The following is a 16,495-nucleotide window of genomic DNA, read 5'->3' as shown; positions in this document are numbered from 1 at the left end:
TACTATAGCGTCTTTCTCCAAAGTGATTTGCAATGTGTATTACGGTTACACAGCTGCACTCAGAACATGTTACAGCCACACATTCTTCACACAGCGACAGTGGACGAAACCATACAAAGCACCAACCTGCTCATCAGGTTCAGTGTCTTGCTCATAAGCTCTGCCAAGTAAAGGGTAAGTTCAGTTCAGTTCAGTCTGCTCTCTTGTCTCAACACTCAATCAAATAGTCAGCTTTGCTGTAACTTGTGAATCTGACACCACACTGATGATGATCAATGTGCTCCTCAATGGTTTGTTTGTCAGACTGTCTACTAAGTATGTGTGTGTGTGCGTGCGTGTGTGCGTGCGTGCGTGCGTGCGTGTATGTGCGTGCGTGCGTGCGTGTGTATATGTGCGCGCCTGTGTGTGCCTACAAGGTCAGCCTTTCAGTAAACTGCTCAGAGACAGTGAGGCGTTCATCTCTTTTAAATAATCTTCTACTGACATCCTGTGGTAGCTCACTGAATTGCAAATACTATGAGGGCCTTGTAGGTGGGGATCAGCAGCCTATCTTAAAATCTATAAATATAAGGAATAAAGTCAGACAAGTACTATATAGTCTAGTTAAGGCAACCACACTAATAATCATGCAGGTACCCATCTGTCCCTTTCTGTCCCTTTTATGCCCATATATGAAATGATCTGTATCTGTTTGTCTTTCTGTCTGTCTGTGTCCCTTTAATGCCCATAGATGAAATTCTCTGTGTCTCTTCGTGTCTGTTTGCCTGCCTGCCTGCACACACACACACACGCACGCACACACACGCACACGCACACGCACATACATACATACATACATACATACATACATACATATATATATATATATATATATATATGAAATGTTGTGATTAATGATTTATGTTATGATTCTTTAGGGCTACTACCTTGGCCGGGTCTGTCACGTAGGGAGATTATTGGTCTCAATGGGACATCCGGGTAAAATAAAATAAAAGGCCTGACTCTCTGTCTTGTTATGATACAACTAGTACTTGTAGCAACTAAATCAATATAACTTATGGTCTGATCCCTGAGTTTGGCAGAAGTACCGTACCACCGATCTGTCTCAAACTGTGTCTAACGCACTTCTCCCCATGATATCATGTACAGCATATTAAAGAATATCCATCACACCATGAATATTGTCTCCTACTCCTCTCGCGTCATCACTTAATAATTGCTCCAGAATTCCTATTTTGGAGGGGTGACGTCATCCAAAACAACATAGTTACTGACGTAAACTATTGTATTAAAAGACGAACATTATACATTAATCTCAAAAAGAACCAGCTCTGCTATTTAAGAGTAGGAGGCACTTCAGTATTTCTTTAACTTGTTGTTCAAAGAAATTTCATCTCCACCATCCAAAGTAGCCAATATCTCAGTTCAGAAGGACAGGAGGCTTGGTTCTCTACAGCTCAATCATCATCCAAAGCAACCATGGATCATCTGAAACTGAGGCAACTAGAGAGCGGGAATAAGATTCAGAAAGAGGAGACTGACAACATCGCCCAAAGAATCACGAATATGGACCAGGTGATGAGAGAGGAGAGTCAGAAGGAGTGTGAGAGTATGATAACTGTGAGAGAGTCTGTCTGGGAAGATGACATGTACCAGATGGAACAGAAGTTCCTCAAGGAGAGGCAGGAGTATGACCGGATACTGTCTGAGAGAGAGGACTTCTGGACAAAGGAAATGGATCTAATGGTGGACCAAGAGAGCAAGGAGATTGTGGCCGACAGGGAGGATGTCTGGAAACAAAAATTGGGCCAGATGGAACAGAGGTTCATCAAGGAGATGCTGGAGAATGACAGGATGAAAGCTGAGAGAGAGGAAGCCTGGGAAAAGGAAATGGACCAGATGATAAACAAATTACTTGAAGAAAAGGAGGTTGTGTGTGAAAAGTTTCTCGCAGCACAGCAGAATATCACAGAGCAGTTTGGCCTGACAGAAAGTCTGTGGAAACAGAGACTGGATCAGACCATGGAAGAGTACAAGCAGAAATGTGAGATCTTGGAAGAACGGGTTAAATACCTAGAAAGCAAGCTGGACCACATCAGGAGAAACCGGTTAGAGCAAGACACCCTTTGGGCAGAAAAAGAATACGTTTGGGTCAGTGAGAAGGAGACTTACGAGAAGAAGCTCAATGTCACAGCCAAAGGGAATTTCTTCTCTTTGCCTGTGACATTGAGCTTCTTCAGGGGGAGGGGATCAAAAAATGCATCCATCTCTGAAGCGGAGCAGAAAGAGACAGATCAGAAATGGATGCCAGTCTCCAAGTTCAGAAAGTTAATTGAGGAGCAGAAGAACAGTTACATGCAGAAGATTAATTCTGATATAGATCATCTGAGAAGGGTCTTTCTGATAGTGGAGCAGCTAGAATCTGAGAATAATAATTTGGATGAGGAGAATAACCAACTCACCAAAAAGGAGCTCAGCACCTCCCAAGCCTTCCAGGAAATGGAACATAAATATAATGAGGAGAGGCAGAATTATGGGAGGATACAGTCTACTAACCAGAAGATTGAAGAGGACCTCCGCTTCCTCCATGAGAGGGTGCAGGAAGAGAAGAAATATAAAGAGCAGGCAAACTCAGACCTCCATAGAGTGCTGTCTGAGAGAGACAAAGCCTGTCGAGATCAGAATGAACTGAAAGAACTTCTGCGGAAACATGAGGAGACCATGGAACAGGCCAGGCTGAAGATACACAACTTGTTTAAAGAAAAGGAGGCTTTGTATGAAAAACTCCAATCTGCACAGCAGAAGACCACCGACATGAAGAACGAGATGAAGGCAACAGAGTTAAAGCTCTTCCAATCACGGAGCAATAGGGAGGAGCCTCCCACAGGGAAATCATCAGGGGAGCGGCTTGAGGTGGTAAAAGGTTTGGTGGAACAGAGAATGGACCAATATACAGACGTTAAAGATTTGCAACACCAGCTGGCCTGCGCCATGTGGGAATGGAAAGAACAAGACACTCTTTGGAACAATAAAGAAATGCTGTGGGCCCAAGAGAGGGATGAATTGGAGGATCGCATGAGAACCGAAAAAGCTCAGTGGCTCATTGAGAGGGAGGCTTTGGAGCGTAACTTTAAAAAGAAAGAAAAATTAAGTTTGTAAAAGTCTGCACCCAGCAGGATGACTGTGCGAGAGGCACCCACCAGGTGTGCAATCAGCAATCACCCAGACCCACACACACCGATGCCTTCGGCCGACTGCCATCCTCTTCGGAGCCCGGGTGCCTAGGCACATTATACTCTCCATTTGCACACTCGTAATCAATGTGTACCTTGTATTTATATTACATATTGTCATATCACTCCTGTCTAATTGGATATTATACTGTCCAATCAGAGATCAGACAAAGGTTAACAACTAATTATATATTGTGATGTCAACCGAAGCATGACCAATCGTGTCTAACTGGACATTACAAAGTCTGCATCTAGTTTATTATAGTTAACGAAAACTAACAAAATAACAAAAACAAATTGAAAAAAAGAAACATGTCTGTTAACTGAACTAAATAAAAATTGAAATGAAAAATAAAATGATAACTAACTGAAACTGTATTGTGTGTTTACAAAACTAACTAAAACAAAGTTAAATTATTATATCCCGTTTCGGCACCACAGAGTCGGAGATCTCTCTCTCTCCCCCTCTCTCTCCCTCCATGTAGGCTTACACATGTGGACTGTGCAGTGTGTGTTTGATGCATGATTTACATAATGTATTGTTCTTCAGTGTGGACACTAATAGTTATCGTGCTTACTGCTTGCCTTTAACTTGTCTTGTGCGAGCCATTTCCAGTGGTCTCACCATTGTGGTTGGAAATCCTTTCTCCCTCTTTTTCGACTCCTATTATTTTCACTTTTTTTTTTCTTCATGGGTTTTTACCTGGTGTTTCACCGATACTGGTGGTTTTAAAAAGATTTTGTAGATGAATCAAAAGGTCAAAGATAAGAGGAAAAGGCTATTCTGTGAGACTGCCCTGCTCTAGTGAATGAACATGCGCCTATCGTGGGAGCGAGCGAGCAGTGCAGCGAGATGCGCTGCAGTCTGGGGCGGAGCTAGAGCAGACACTCTGTCTTTGATCCAAAATATGACAGGGCTCACGTAACACTACGTTTTAATGGTAATTACCGAGATTATGTCACAGAAAACAGAACACACAGCACTACAGGGAAATTATTAAATGTTTTAATTTTATTTCCAAGGCATTATTTTCACTGGCCTCAACGGGCAAGTGTTTTGTGCATTCTGCTGGCCATGAAAGTTTTAAAAGCACATCCGGGCTACCGGGCCGTTTATAATGTCAACCCCTGAAATGGTGCATTTTAAGGCTGGGCAACGTATCGAAAAGTTACCATCATCGAGATATCAACATGCGAGGTATAAATACCAACGAAGGCGGCTTGAAATGAGGTATTGGTGTATGTGGCAAATTAATTAACAGACGGACTATGTATGCACGTAGCACATGCAGAAAAGCAGACCATCTGTTACCAGGTGTGGTTATTTCTATAAAACCATTGGAAAATGGAAATAAGGCATTTCATTTCTTTATTCTATGTGTATTGTGCAATGTGCATGCATGGATATGCTATTCTTTATCTGCTTTGGACCTAAAGCAGAAAAAACATTAAAAACAATATAATGCAATTGTTTTTACAAATATCGTGAGTAACATTGGTATCGAGGTATTCAACAATGTTATTGAATATCGAAGGTTTTCCTAATATCGCCCAGCCTTAGTGCATTTATATAGTTTATCCAAAGCGCTTTACATAGATTGTGCATTACATTCACCCATTCATACAAACATTCGTAAAATTCGTACAATGATGGCGGCGGGAAACATGCAAGGCACCACCCTGTTCATCGAGAGAAATGATGGGTTCAGCGTCTTGCTCAAGGACACTTTGACACTAACTCTAGGGGAGACTGGGTCACTGCGAACCTCACGGTTGCCATACGGCCGCTCTACCAGCTACTTGACTCTACTCTGAGACACTGCCACCCCTGGTTGATAGACGTTGGTACTGAACTTTGGAGCTCCTGGAATGGTAGAGCACCGCTCCACACACCAGGACACAGCCAACCATGAAGACCAGGCTGTTGATTGGAGCAGAACCTAAACAGGACGTTCAAGCAAAAAAAAACAACAACATTTTAATAGAAATAGTCAATACAAACACACACATTATTGACGTTTACATAAGAAACATAATCGAAAGAAAATGTGACTCACCTCGGCTGTCGTCGCTTCCGATCAGGTGCAAAGGTCCCTGGGCAATGGAGTGCGTAGCCTGAGCGTTAGCGTTAGCATGTCTCTTTCCACGCAGGCTCATCGAGACGCAACCTTGAGAACATCCGGACCCAGGAGTCCCCGTCCGACACAGCATGACTGAGCAGCTGATGTAGACCTGTATGATGGACAGAGCATGACACAGCATGACTGAGAACTACTGTAAGGTGATGTAGAACTGCATGGACACACAGAGCATGACACAGTATGACAGTGCAGCTGATTAGACCCACCAGAAAAAAAAAAAAACTTTCAAAAATCCATTTTGCAATGAAATATGTGTGTTTTTTTATGTGATTTTAGAGGGTGAAATAGCGGACAGTTGTGAATTATGCGGAAAGTTTAAAATGTATGCAAAATATGTGAAAAGTTGAGAAATATGCATGGTTTTATGTGATTTCTATTGGGAAATATGAAGTTGGGAAATATGTGAAATATGCGCAAAGTTGGGGGAAAAAAATTGAATTCGTGGAAAGTTGCAAATTAGAATGTGGCCAGGGTGTTCACAAAAGCCTGAGTAGACGATAAAATGACCAAAAGTTGTTTTGAAAGTGGAATATCCCTTTAACCCCCAAAATCAAGAAGGCTAATTTGACCTTTGTTTGGGATACACAACATACTTGACTGAATGCATTTACTTAGATATTACATCCCACCAGTGATAACATAAAGACTGCTTAACACTTTACCGTGATGGTCGGTCCCGGTTTGGATTTTAGTTTCGCGAGCGTTTGTAAACAAATGGATTATCCTCCTCAATCGTCAGTGGACACTCACGTGCACACGCACGAAGCTTCCGAGGCTCTTCAAAATTAAAGCGTAAGTGAACGACGGCAGCAGCAACAGCTAGAAATTAGGGATGCCCCGATCAGGGTTTTTTTTCTCCCGATCCGATACCGATCAAATATTATTGCTTCCGATTCGATCCCGATCTTTCCCGATCCGATCTTTTGGAAAAGAAAAAAAAAATTCTATTCATTCTATCACTTAGTGCAGCACTGAATCAACAAATTAAAAACAACGCTTATGAGTAGTGTATAGTGATATAGGCCTACTAGTGCAGTGTTTCTCAATCATTGTGCAGCGGACCTTTGGTGTGGCCTTTGAAATTTGGCAGTGAAGTCACGATTTAAGGACTTTTAAAACCTGTTTAATACCTCAAAAAATAAAATAAAATAGACCATTACAGCATCAAAAATAATCAACAAACTAGATAAAAACTGGTAAAACATTGGCCATTTTAAAAGTTGAAACAAAATAAGTTAAGAACCAATTAACCAGTCTGCTCGAAAAGTATGCAGTAGCAGCTAGTTGACAGTGCAGAGAGACATAATTGCCTTCCTTTGATCCATTAACAAGGGGCCAATTACTACTTATTGGCATCAGCTGCCAGCTGGACACAGAGTCTGACACAATCACCTTCCCTTTGCAGTGCTCTGTCTGTCTCATTTCTCCAAAAGCCCTTGAATATGATTGAAAATGATTAAGGATTACTGTGATTATGGTAAGCTTACATTTCATATCGCATTCATCTTACCTGTAACTTTCAGTACTCCCAGAAAATATTTTTTTGATTTTTTTGATTTTTTTTTTTCCCCGATATATTTTTCCCGATCTCCGATCTTATAAAAATGACCATATCGGCGGCCGATCCGATCACGTGATCGGGATCGGGCAACACTACTAGAAATGTTATAAACCTTGGCTTCCCATGTGTTAAAGATGTACCTCCTTGTGGCCTCCGAAAACGTCTGAATGAGCCTCCATCCCAAATCTGAACTGAGACATGTTGGGACTGCTGTAGACCTGCACAGTCCTGTCTGTCACACACCTGGTGATGAAATGATACGATCATTAAATAGAAGAACAACTATCATTGATTGCGAAAGTTTAGTATGTGAACGGTCACAGCTTGTCCGTATGTATATGTATCTCTGTCTATAACGCCTGACACTGTGGTTCTATGGGTTTTCCGCTCTGACATCACGCTCTGGCTTCACTGCGATGTCACACTAACAGAATCCCTTGTATGCCCATATATGGAGTTCCCTGATGTCATCAATATTAATCCCATATCTAACAGGACTTCATATGGGAATGCCCATATTGGAGGCCACATCGGCCACATACCACACTAATGGCTGGTTCTACAGACAGGGATCTCCAAGTATGGGCATAAAAGGGTATGAAGTCAGATGTCATAGACATCATAGGACTTTCACATGAAGAATAACTGAGTAAGCATGCTTGGGCTCACAGCATATCTCTATATAAAGTACATGGATCTCCATATATGGGTACCAGGGGTCTCCATATATGGGTAACTGGTCCGATATACATCACTGGCCAGATGGCCCATGTCGCCCTGAGGCATCTTACTAGTAGTCTGATTGATTGAAGACTTTATTAGAGGTTTGCATAGAAAAAGGTACAGTTTCATGACGGTACAGTTCACTGGTAAAAGGTCAACTAAAAGGAGATCCTAGAAAAGACTAAGCTTATTTCCATAGGAAACCATTGAAGTATCTCATATAACATTGAATGACAGATGGATAGAACACGGTACACGGTATATTGGTTTATATCTGCTGTTGTAGATCTGCACAGGTCAGGTCAGTCACACACAGTGATCAGTTATAGTGCAATCAAGTAATCATATTGTAGTCGACAATTTTTATTTTATTTGTATTTGCAGTGGTGGAAAAAAGTACTAATTCTTTTTTTACTCAAGTAAAAGTATCAATACTGGAATACAGAAGTAATCCGTTGCAAGTACAGGTCAGGAGTTAAAAATGTACTTGAGTAAAAGTACAGAAGTATTGGCATGAAAATGTACTTAAAGTACCCAAAGTAAAAGTACAACATTTTTGAAAATAGCAGATCTACAAGATCACAATGCGTCGCGATGGGGGCTAAAGTGGATTAATGTATGTTTTATAATGTAATCATTTATATCTGCAAAGTAACTAAAAACTAAAGTTGTGTGGAGTAAAACTACAATATTTGCCTCTGAGGTGTAGTGGAGTAGAAGTAAAAGTACTGAAAACTGGAAATACTCAGGTAAATTACAAGTACCTCAAAACTGTACTTAAGTACAGTACTTAAAGTTATACTATGTAACTTTTTTTATAAAACAAATCTTAAAGTTGTCCTAACTATTAAATCGCTAAAGTTTTAGAACACCCACTCCGTTAATTTCAGCCCCTAAAGCCTTCTGTAAAAATGTTTTCTATGATCCTGGCCGGGGTCCGGATTTCGCGGCAAAATTATGTCATCTGCATCATCTGCATACGTTGTGTATACGTTGGCCAATCACATCGCGGATCATACACACATGATACACTACCGGCCAATCACAGCATGTCTTGCCGTCTCTTCAGGAAGTAGCCTCCCTCAGCAACAGTGTTTACGATGGTGAAGGATTCTTGCCTCTTACTCCCCAAATCCTGGTCAGAAAATTACGTTCTACCCCTCTACGGATTCGTATCGGTCGCGGTGGGTCCCGCGGTGGTTAGCGGCCCCGCTCTGGTGGTCCGCGGCGACACCGGGTGAAAAACAGCCTAAAAAAGCAATACCGCTACTGACCACTAGTTTAGCAACTTACACTATAGCTTTAAGTAAATGTACTTAGTAACTTTACAACACTGTGTATTTGTTTTAATCCATGACATTCCCTACCCATTTTGGATGAAGCTGTGGGTGGGGCTGTCATCCTGGACCATGGCCTTGCAGGACTCCACAAAGAGCTGAGTTCCAGGGATGGGAGCCGTGGCCTCAACCTGCATGTAGATCTTCTCCTTCAGGGACACGCCCATTGGATGTTGCTGGTGTCTGGAAGGACCAAACAATCCAGTTAGTTCTTACATCAATAAAACATATCATTACTTTTAATAAAATGTGATAATCAACCACATTTTAGGACGTCATTACAGGGATGAAGTATATCTTTAAAAATTGCTAAATGCTTTACAAATAGTGAAAATACAAGATTTATCAAAGATGAAAATTTGTATCACTTTTGTTTTTTGCACTACACCATTGTATGAATGAAAACATGCTTGGTTAATCGATCCGTTGATACTTTTTTTTTATTATATGAAACAAAAACACACTTCTCTATTATTCGATTAACCCATTAAAACCGGGCATATGTGTCATTTAAGATGTTAGCCATATAGCCACATATAGCCTACGTTGGCATGCTTGTACATCTGTGATTTTTAGACGTTATAGAAAACTCTTTCAAGTGTTTTTGAATCTTTTAGAACACAAATCTTCTTTTCTGAGGGTCCCTGGCAGAAACATTTCAGTAGGGAGTCTACTATGCCCTAGCCATCCCAAAGGCAGGCTGATTTTAGTCTAAAGGCGGATTCAAATTACCGTCTGAAAACAACCGGGAGATCCGATTAGTTCACTGATCTGCACAAACGCAGATCAGTGAACATTTTCCCCTAGAAATGTATTGTAATCATGTGGTGGGGGGCTCAGACCGCGTCCAATAAGTGGAGTAAGCTTTCAACTGTCCACTGATACCTTTGGTTTGGTGAGGGGCGAAACAGTTTTTGTTATTTTCGGACCAGACGACAGGTCTTTCCTGATTTGCCAAGGATTTGGGATGTAGAGGAACATAGCGTTAGGGAGAACTCCACTAACGCTATGGACCAGAGCTACCTCTTCCTATGCCTGACACGTCAACACGTTAGCACAGGCTTTTCTTTTTGAGACGAACGCAAATGAAAATAAAAGCCTGGGTTACCGAGGCTAACTCTGCCCTTTCCAGCGATTTAGAGCGACTTCACTAGCCTTTGAAAAATCATAGTATATTATTCTTCACCACAATCCACGCACCGGTCACTTTAAAACACACAGTAGAATCTCGGAGAATCGGAGAAAACTAATTGTGCCGTCGTGATAATCTGTTCCAGGGAGTTGAATGGAGCTTGTTTTCGCCAAAAAGCAACACAAAAAAAGGAAAGAATGCAGGAAGGCAGTTTCCAAAACCATTAGAATTGGGAGTGATTGTAATGGTTGGTGTAATTGGTCATCACATGATTCCTACTTGACGGCCACACTGGGAGACAAATTGTGACTCATAGGTTAGCGAAAAGCGGCATCTATCGTTAAAAAAAAAACAACAACCGGAAAACACACATCAAATTACGTCTTTGGCGATCAACAAGTTTTAATTTGTTAATCAAAAACAGCCTCAGCCCTACCTGAATCTCTCACTCTCAAAGAATTCAAACTGCAGATTAAAGGCACCATACGCCTTCTCGAAAACTGCACATGGGCTTTTGTTCTTGAACGTCCCCGTCTTCAGAGTGGTTCGTCTGGGATAGACACACGAGAATCCAACCTGGACGTCACATTTCCCATTGACCTCTTCACCGGTGTCAGCAGATGTGATCGCGTTGCTGAAGACGAGGCTCTCTTCAAGCTCCTGAAAGCAAAACAAAAAGTGAAAATGTCAAATATGGCTGCCACGATCATGACAGCTTAGTTGACGATTACAGACTATACATTATAGGCTCAAACTATGTCTGATTGTCACGATTATTATTATCGTTATTATTAGAGATGTCCCGGGTTAGGGTCACATGATTGGAGATCGGGGCCTATCTCGTGATTTTCAAAAGATCGGAATCTGGAGATAAATCCAATGCTGCACTAAGTAAAAAAAAAAAGAAGAAAAAAAGCTATAGGCATATTGGATAGAATAGATACTGTCATTTAAATTAAAAGAAATACCTTAAGGGACAACTTGAAAGTGTTTTTTATCTTTTATTTTTCTGAATGCATTGCCGAAAGATGGGATCGGGAAAAATCTGTATCGGCAGATCCTCAAAATCAAATGATCGAAATCGATTTTGGAGCAAAATAGTGTGATCGGGACATCACTATTATAATTATTATGATTTCTTTTATATTATACCTCTAGTGTGGTCCCACAGGAGTTGAATGGGATGACAGCGACCAGGTGGGTGTGGTTGGAGTGAGTTGTCAGGCTGCAGGATGGATGGTTGAAGGCAGCGAGGTGTAATTTGTCCTCGTTGCGTCGGACGAGGTTGTTCTTCTCCACCACCACTGTCATGGTGCTCTCACTGCAGTGAACTGAGGTCTCTGAATGGAGAAATAATTCACTTTATGGCAGGGTTCCCCAATTAGTTTTCCCCACGGGCTGAATTATGTCTAGGGTACCAAGCCGAGGGCCACGACATTGCAGGGGGCGACGGCGGCGTTCCCGCTACTCCAGCAACAGTTCAGATAACGTTGTTGTCGGGTGAAAATCTTGTATGTCCAAAACCGTTCGTTTTGCATTCATCATTTTAAAAATTATTTAAACTAGTGAAAACAGCCGATCTACAAGCACACAACGCCTCGCACCGCGAGGCGTTGTGTGCTTTTAGATCTGCTGTTCTCACTACTTTTGTGCGACGGCCTTGTATGATTTGAGAAAGAGCGTACAAATTTGGAGATACGAGATTTCCACCCGACAACGACGATATACTAGTGTTGTTGCTGCTCTTATACCACCATTATTACTGGGGTTTTGGTGTGGGCCAGACAGTAGCCCGCCGCGGGCCGCAAATGGCCCGCAGGCCGCCTATTGGGGAACCCTGCTTTATGGTAAAGATTCTCAATTCTTCTCAAAATCAGTGAATTGAAATCACAACCCGTATCGGGATTCACTTATGTTCACGTTCAATTACACACCGAGCCAGGAGGCTTTATGTTTCTTTTTTTGCATCCGGCGCATACGTGCTTCCGACGGGGGAGAGAATAAAATAGAGGCGACAGATAGACATATAATAATAACCCTCATTTTTAACCCTCATTTTCATTACAATTCTCATTTGTTATTATTCTCATAGTGTTTTTCTTTACAAATCAAGACAACAGACTAAATTAATAGTCATATAGCTCTCAGTGCTGAAAAAAGGAGGTTTTGAAAGAAATAGTATATTGTATCGAAAATCAAATCGAATTATGAAAGTTTAATCGAATTGTGGATTATAGGCATATCGTGACAGTCCTACTTTATGGACAGATATGGACATTTACAGTTTTTCTTTCTCCTTCAGAAAAAAAAGTATATATATATATATATATATATATATATATATATATATATATATATATATATAATAACTTACTAGGTGGGTCTTGGAATTGGGTAGAATCCCAGATGAGAGTATGCAGCCTGCCTCTCCTTCGCTCCCTGCAGAGCCAGGTAGCTATCAAGTTTGATCAGAAACTGTTCATGAGGCTGGCTGACCATGGACTTGAGTTGATCCTCATCATAGTGGTCCCCCACTCCGATGACAAACATAGTGACTCCCTGGTCCCTCAAGACCAGGGATGGCCCCGCAACGTCATCTTGCGAGGTCCCGTCTGTGATCAACACAACCACCTGTGGTACCCGCTCGTCAGCACGGCTTCCGGCCTCCTTTGTGAAGTAATTACTCTGCAGGAATGTGATGGCCTTGCCCGTGCTGGTGCCTCCACCTCGGTAGAGGAGTCTGTCCACTTGCTCTAGTAATGGTCTTTTCTCGGTGTGATCCTTCAGTAGGAACTCCCGATATACCAGGTGACTGTACTGCGCCAGGCCTACGTGTACTTTATCTGAACCAATGTCCAGACCTTCAATGAAGCTGTGGAGGAACCGCTTGATCATCCAGATTTTGGTAGTGCCGATGCTCGTGGTGGAGCCGTCCACTAAAAAGACGATGTCGGCCCTGGTGTCTGGGGCACATGACAAGAACATAGCGTGTTTCAAAAGGGCCCTTCGGGTCATTGTCATTGGACAATGAAAAGGGAGAAATAATGTAGGTTGTATGACCTATGACTAAGAGTTGTAAAACGTGAATCTGCCTGTTCTTCCTTGGCCTGGTGTGGATGTTTCATTGCAAAAAAGGTGTTTCGCGAGAATCTGCCTCCTAGCGTATCTATAATAGGCCGAATTAAAAGGTTTCGGACAGAGGTCCTGCTCTGGCCTCCAGAGCGGAAACTTTTCTAAATTTTCTACATTGCAGTATTAAAACATTTGAGTATTTTTTTGCACCACTGGCAGCCTGTATCTTTTATGAACTCACCTCGTGGTGCAGTATCAGGTGTAGTGGCAGCTGTTGTTTGTGTCTCTGTGGTTGTTCCTGTATAGCAGATACGAGTTTCACAACAAGTTGACAGATAGAATGGACTAATACAAAATAATAGAATATGAAAATAATACAAAGTATGGAAGGAGTTTGAAGTAATTAGCATTTTCCATTTAATATGAAATAATGGGGTGGGGCTTCTTTGACAAATAGGCCCCACCCAATAACTTTGGAAGCCAATTCCAGTCAAACAGTGTGGAATATCAAAACTCAGATATGTTTACATCAGATGAATTAAGCCTGTATTAAAAAGAGGCCTTCTGGGATGTAATTGGACTGGAATTAAGAGTAAACTCTTGAAAATAAAGTAAATAAAATAGAAATAACTAGTAAAACATACATTTTATTTTCTAGAGACACAGTTTGTGCAGCAGTGCTTTAGCAGCATCTGTTATGAACTCACCTGGTGGAGTAGGATCTGGTGTAGTGTAGTGTATCTCCAGGAGGGGCGCTGTGGTTGTGTCTGTATAGCAGATATGAGTTTCACAACAGGACAGAAAAAGATATCACAGAATGGAGGAAGTTAAAGGACAACTTTGTTTTTGTTTTTTACAACAAGGGTTCATTTTTTAGAAATAAAATATGTGTTAAAATGATTTTATTTACTTATTTCTATTGTTTTAGTGATTTTAACGATTTTGATTTGCATGTGTGCAAGTGGCTAAATATGTATTAGACACTATGAAGTCCATTCCCAAGATGCACCACAATATTTCAAGGGCAGATGTGACTTATTGACGGCTTATTGTGTCTGAAAAGCCATATTTAGCCACTTGTATGCATGCCACCACCCACTGAAATCAAAATACTAAAATCGCTAAACGGTACATGAAAACATTTTGACACTCATCTTTTCTTTTCTGTAATCTAAAACATGAACCCTTGGTGTAAAAAAACAAAGTTGTCCTTTAATAAATAATGAGCAATAACACTAACTAGATGTTTAGATGTTTGCTCACGGACCACAAGACCTTGTAACAAGGCTTTTTTTATGATTAATCCATTTGGCTTTTGTATCCTACTGCTGTACCTTTAAAATGTCAATAAAACATTTAATCGATCGATCAATCAATCACTCAATCAATCAATCAATCAATCAAAACACTATAACGTATGTTTTCATCACATGAACGAATTGCATTTACTCTTGCATCTCAGAAATAGCCAATCTACAAATCTACAAGCCTACAACGCATTACTTTGTAATCACGTTGTGAGCTTACAGTATAAAGATCGTACATTTTTACCTTACAATGCCACCATACTTCAGGGAGAGTGCAGACTCAGTTTGACACTGATCGTATTAGATTAGAATGACACACGGACGGACAGGGGCGAAAAAATAGTCTCGGACAGAAGTGGAGGAGGTTAATAAATATGAGCAATAACATTGGAGCGAGATCCACCCGGCCTGGCGGAGGTATGCATTCCTTCCTTTTTTGTCTGCAAAAGAGGCCTTCTGGGATATCATTGGACTATAATTAAGAGTAAACTCTTGAAAAAGTTGAAAATATAAATAAACTGATAAAACTAGTGCTTTAGCAGCCACTAGGCTATAGCCTGCATCTGTTATGAACTGACCTGGTGGAGTATCTGGTGTAGTGTAGTGTGTATCCAGGAGGGGTGCGTTGCTTGCGGGTGCGTCTGTATAGCAGAGATATGAGTTTCACAACAGGACAGAACAATTATCACAGAATGGAGGAAGTTAATTGGGATGTAATTGGACTGTAATTAAGAGTAAACTCTTGAAAAAAAGAAAAAAAAAAAGAAAAGTAAAATATAACTTTTTTCACCAGTGCTTTAGCAGCCACTTTAGCATGCATCTGTTATGGACTCACCTGCTTGAGTATTGTAGTCTATCTCCAGGAAGGGTGCTGTGGTTGCGTCTGTATAGCAGAGATAAGAGTTTCACAACAAGACAGAACTAATTTCACAGAATGGAGGAAGTTAATAAATAATGAGCAATAACAGCAGAGCACTAACTAGATGTTTAGATGTTGAATGCTCACAAATATTTTTGATGATGTCATGTAAACCTGATTACCCAATCAAATTAATTTATTGCAGTTACTGTACTGAAAGTAATACTTTCTGTACAGTAACTGCAATAAATTAATTTGATTGGCTAATATGGGGGGGAAGGGGCAGAGTTGAGCGTGCATATCATTATCTTCTGAAACTACCCCCACATAAGCTGTCCGTGGTGAAAATGCAAATTTCAAAAACAAAACTAGCAGTTGTAGTTATAAAAATGATATAGATTCCGCAACTTCATGGCATATTTACCGCTAAAAATGTACAAGTTTTCAACACAAAGATTAGTATTCCAGGGACGGCCAATAGGGACGAGCTGTAATTGCTGAAGTCGACAAACTATTGGCCTAGCTTTAAAGTGCCAGAGCTCCAATTTGCAGCATGGTACTGTCTCGAAACTTGGTGTCTGGACTTAGACGGCCAATAGGGACGGGCTGTAATTGCTGAAGCCCCGCCCCTCTGTCTTCCTATTGGCTGAAATTTAAACAGCCATAACTGTAGTTTGCAGCATGATACCGTCTCAAAACTTGGTGTGTGTACTTAGACGGCCGATTGTGACAAGCTGTAGTTGCTGAAGCCCCGCCCCCTTTGTCATCCTATTGGCTGAGCTTTATACATCCATAACTCCAGTTTGCAGCATGGAACCGTCTCGAAACTTGTGTGTGTGTGTATTTAGACGGCCAATAGGGACAAGCTGTAATTGCTGAAGCCCCGCACCCTCTCTCTTCCCATTGGCTGAGCTTTAAAGTGCCATAACTCCAATTTGCAGCATGGTACCGTCTCAAAACTTGGTGTCTGGACTTAGACGGCCAATAGGAATGAGCTGTAATTGTTGAAGCCCCGCCCCCTCTGTATTCCTATTGGCCGGGCTTTAAACAGCCATAACTCCAGTTCCCAACATGTTACTGGTCTCAAACTCGGTGGGTGGTCCCATAGACCCAATGGCTAGCCGCTAATG

The 16,495-nt window shown here is 41.3% G+C and overlaps 1 protein-coding gene across 2 annotated transcripts in view; it reads right to left on the bottom strand.

The window, feature by feature from the left end:
- Positions 1 to 4,225: 4,225 nt before the first annotated feature.
- LOC308288172 (scavenger receptor cysteine-rich domain-containing protein DMBT1-like) overlaps positions 4,226 to 16,495 on the bottom strand; it is a 44,067-nt gene continuing 31,797 nt past the window's right edge. For both annotated transcript variants that reach the window (XM_080729531.1, XM_080729532.1), the window contains 10 exons: positions 15,342 to 15,389; positions 15,085 to 15,147; positions 13,907 to 13,966; positions 13,441 to 13,497; positions 11,280 to 11,467; positions 10,564 to 10,787; positions 9,026 to 9,178; positions 7,076 to 7,178; positions 5,291 to 5,465; positions 4,226 to 5,173 (listed from right to left, as the gene is read on the bottom strand). In XM_080729531.1, the coding sequence (XP_080585657.1) occupies positions 5,040 to 5,173; positions 5,291 to 5,465; positions 7,076 to 7,178; positions 9,026 to 9,178; positions 10,564 to 10,787; positions 11,280 to 11,467; positions 13,441 to 13,497; positions 13,907 to 13,966; positions 15,085 to 15,147; positions 15,342 to 15,389 (1,205 nt within the window). In that variant the 3' untranslated portion in view covers positions 4,226 to 5,039. The remainder of the gene's footprint in view (positions 5,174 to 5,290; positions 5,466 to 7,075; positions 7,179 to 9,025; positions 9,179 to 10,563; positions 10,788 to 11,279; positions 11,468 to 13,440; positions 13,498 to 13,906; positions 13,967 to 15,084; positions 15,148 to 15,341; positions 15,390 to 16,495) is intronic.

The sequence above is a fragment of the Nannobrachium achirus genome (genome assembly GCF_963921795.1).
Source record: "Nannobrachium achirus genome assembly, chromosome: 7".
Taxonomy (NCBI): domain Eukaryota; kingdom Metazoa; phylum Chordata; class Actinopteri; order Myctophiformes; family Myctophidae; genus Nannobrachium; species Nannobrachium achirus.
Note: the sequence above shows the minus strand (reverse complement) of the source record. Positions and strands in the feature narration are given on the sequence as shown.